The 3,843-nt window shown below is 48.9% G+C and overlaps 1 protein-coding gene across 1 annotated transcript; it reads left to right on the top strand.

Annotated features, from left to right (window-relative positions):
- The first annotated feature begins 212 nt into the window (after positions 1-212).
- Positions 213-3,567, top strand: GJD4 (gap junction protein delta 4). The gene is made up of 2 exons (XM_008052687.1): positions 213-276; positions 2,492-3,567. The coding sequence occupies exons 1-2, from the start codon at positions 213-215 to the stop codon at positions 3,565-3,567; spliced, it is 1,140 nt and encodes a 379-aa protein (XP_008050878.1).
- Positions 3,568-3,843: the final 276 nt, after the last annotated feature.

The raw sequence follows: 3,843 nt of genomic DNA, 5'->3' as shown, positions 1-3,843 counted from the left end.
TCAGAGGCAAACGGCTTAAAGCCGTCTCAATGTGGAGACAGGAAAGCTCACCTCCTGCTCCTGGGCTCAAATCTTTGCTTTCATATCTCTGACTCTCACCTTTAAGTCTTTTGTAGTTAAAATATATTATTCCTGCAAGAATATTCCACCTCCCTGGATAACACAGGGCTCTGCCACCTCCCGCAGCCTCGAGTCTGGGACATTCCAGAAGCATGGAGAACGTGGACTTGCTGGGGTTTCTGGTCATCACGTTGAACTGCAACGTGACCATCGCAGGTGAGGATCGGGCCAACCTCTAGGCACCTGTTCTGTCTTTGTTTTCGTTGCCATGTTTGATTCAGTCCCTCTCAGAGGCCCAAGGCGTTTCCTCGTGTCCAGTTGGCCTGGCCCACCATGCCAGCTACTTGGGAGGCTGAGGTGGGAGGATTGTTTGAGCTCAGGAGTTTAAAGCTACAGTGAGCTATGATTGGGAGAAAGTCCTGGTCCTGCTAGAGGAGAGGGAGCTGTGGCCGAGGATTCCTCTAATTGCTCCATGGTTCTGCCACCATTTAAAAATCCTGGATATGAGCACTGTTCGCTCCCAGGGTTTCTTCTCATTGATATCCGGGTGCCGAATCTGAAGACTGAAGCGGGCTTGGGGGGGTGTTTGTGGTGTGACCCTTCTGTGGCGACAGCACCAGGAAAGGGGCAGCACAGGCAAAGAGGATGAGGAAGTGACCCCGGATCATGCTTTCTTCTTGTTCATCTTTTCAGGTTTTGACCTTGAAGCTTAATTTGTAAAGATTGGTAGTTATTTGTGCACTTTCAACTAAATCCCAACGCTAATTTAGTTTATTTTTTTAAAGAAAGAAAATGATAAAGATTTCAAGTCAAGTTTTCATGCAGGTATGGTGTTACAGAAAGAGGGGTTGAGGAAAGGACTAACATATGCCTGAGATGTGGCTGACTTTTTTTCCTACTTATTATTTTTGAGTCAGGGTCTCACTCTGTCACTCAGGCAGGAGTGCAGTGGCACTATCACGGCTCACTGCAGCTTCGACCTCCTGGGCTCAGGCAATCCTCTTGCCTCATCCTCCCGAGTAGCTGAGATGACAGGCATGCACCCAGTTAAATTTTTGATTTATTGTAGAAACAGGGTCTCACTATGTGGCCCAGGCTGGTCTCAAACTCCTGGGCTCAAGCATTCCTCTTGCTTTGGCCTCCCAAAGTGCTGGGATGAGGGCGTGAGCTACTGCACCTGGCCTTTTCCTACTTATTACTTTGTAGAACTTAAACACAATCAGCCTGGTGTTAAAAGTTCAAGTGAATAACTTCATCACATAATAATATTGTTCTTTGAGGTAGCTTAACTGCTTTCATTTATAATAGAGCTTTCCTTTTCTGTCAGGTGATCTTTTCTCTATCTCATCACAAAACACAATATTTACAAGTTATTTTGGCTCATTTTAAAGTGTTCCAGAAGAGTTAGCCTATGACATGAAAGTAGGGCTTTGAAGTTATTTTGGTTTTCTAGGTTGGTCTCATTAATTGATGATATACTGAGGAAAGACAAGCCTCATTAATTCATAATAACTGGAATAGGAGAAAAGGAATTCTGAATTATTAAAAAATCTGAACTAATGGAATGTTCTTAAGGAAATTCAATTTCAAGGACCACAGAGCAACATGAAATACAAGGCCTGTGATTAAATAGAGATCTTATGGTCCATTATCATAAGTAAAGAAGACTTGCTGAAATTAACCACTTGAATGGGCTATACACAGGTATAGGGATATGAGGAAATTCTTTGAAAGGCTTATTCTCCTAAGAAGAGTAAGATCTTATTTAAATCATTAATTTTCTCAGCCAAACTCTCTTTCTGAAACTTTCAGTTTGGGAGACGTTACCAAAAGTCTGAACTAGCAGAGTCAGATTAAAACATTTTTTTTGGTATATAGTACTTTTTAAAAACCTGCTCATCTCAGTGGGGCGCAATGGCTCATGCCTGTAATCCCAGCACTCTGGTAGACCAAGATGGAATAATTGCTTGCTTGAAGTCAGGAGTTTGAGACCAGCCTGTGCAACATAGTGAGACGCCCCCCTCTCTTTAAAAAATAATTAGCTGGACATGATGGCACTCCAGCTACTTGGGACGCTGTGGTGTGAGGACTGCTTGAGACCAAGGTTACAGTGAGCTATAGTTGTGGTGCTTCACTCCAGCCTGGGTAATAGAGCAAGGCCATTTTCTAAAAATTAAACAAAAAAAAAATTAAAACCAAACCAAAACAAAAAAACCCTCCCGCTCCTCTGGAAGCATTTTACCAACAAGGAGCTTCAGTACTCAATAAACATTTGTCCCATGAGCTGATGAGCTGATGCTCTCATGACTGAGGACAGCTTCCTGACTTCTCAGCTCTCCAGTCTCAGCCCCGGGAAAGGTGGAAGAACTGTTGCTGGAAGGAAATATATTGATGTGGTGATGATGAGGCGTTCCTGCATCCTCTTTTCCAGGAAAGATCTGGCTTGTCCTTATGATACTACTGAGGATGGCAGTGGTCGTCTTGGCGGGGTACCCCATCTACCAGGATGAGCAGGAAAGGTTTGTCTGCAACACCCTGCAGCCGGGGTGCACCAACGTCTGCTACGACATCTTCTCCCCTGTGTCCCAGCTGCGGTTCTGGTTGATCCAGAGCATGTCGGTTCTCCTCCCGTATGCTGTTTTCAGTGTGTATGTCCTGCACCGAGGAGCTGTACTGGCCTTGCGGAGGACCTGCCACTCAGATAGGGTGCCCAGAGGCCCTGACCCCTCTGGCCTAGCCTCTGGGGAGGAGTGCTGCCCACGGCCCTGCAGGGAGAGGTGCAACCTGATCGTGCCAGACTTCTCATCCGGCTACATCGCCCAGCTCCTCCTGCGGACCCTGGTGGAGGCAGCTTTCGGGGCCTTGCATTACCTTCTCTTTGGATTCTTGGTCCCAAAGAGATTTTCTTGCACCCGTGCTCCCTGTACCAGCGTGGTGGACTGTTACGTGTCTCGGCCCACAGAAAAGTCCATCATGATGCTCTACCTCTGGGTGGTCAGTGGGCTGTCCTTCCTGCTGGGCGTCGCCGACCTGATCTGCAGTGTGTGGTGGCGAGGCACCAGCCGGGGGGTGCAGAGTCCTTCCATCAGGAAGGAGTATGGAGCCGGGGCCTCTCTTCCTGGCCACACTGAGGGATGCCAGGCAGATGAGGAGGGTGGGTGGGAGGAGGACAGGGTGCCCATGCCCCCTGGCGCCTGGACCCGAGGGGAGGGTACCAGCAGCCCCAGGGGTCATAACTCCAGTAACTTGGGACAGATGGAGCTTCCAGATGAAGAGGAGAGTGAGGTGATGTCCTCGGCCAGTGAAAAGCTGGCCCGAGAGTCCAGGGACAGGCCCCACAGAGAGGCCGCCCAGGATCCCAGGAGCAATAGATCTGAGGAGTGGCCCTCAGCCTCCCGGAGCCGGCTGGCCGGGCCCTGTTCACACAGCCAGCTGCTGCCCCCTGGCCAGCCGGCCAGTTCTGGCAGTGTCCCCCACCTGAGAACCAAAAAGTCTGAGTGGGTGTGAAGAGAGAGCCCAAGAGTGCGTGGGGGCCTGGCTGTCCCGTGCAAGTGGAAACGTTGGCACCTAGAGGGTCTCATCATTCAATTAAGTGCCCAAGAACGTCAGCAGGGGCAGAAAGACCAGCTGGCCTGGGGACAAACAGGCTTCACAGGAGACTCTGATAGCTTCTCAACACAGGTAGAAGCTAGATAATGCTTTTTGTTGAAAAAGGCACATGGCATTCAAATGCCCTCAAAAAGCTGACACCTGGGAGAGTAACTTCTTAATGGCTGTCATGAG

Source organism: Carlito syrichta, unplaced genomic scaffold (assembly GCF_000164805.1).
Source record: "Carlito syrichta isolate Samal-C Ts95f unplaced genomic scaffold, Tarsius_syrichta-2.0.1 Scaffold287292, whole genome shotgun sequence".
Classification (NCBI taxonomy): domain Eukaryota; kingdom Metazoa; phylum Chordata; class Mammalia; order Primates; family Tarsiidae; genus Carlito; species Carlito syrichta.
The sequence above is the reverse complement of the archived record's forward strand: the minus strand, read 5'-3'. Positions and strand labels throughout refer to the sequence as shown.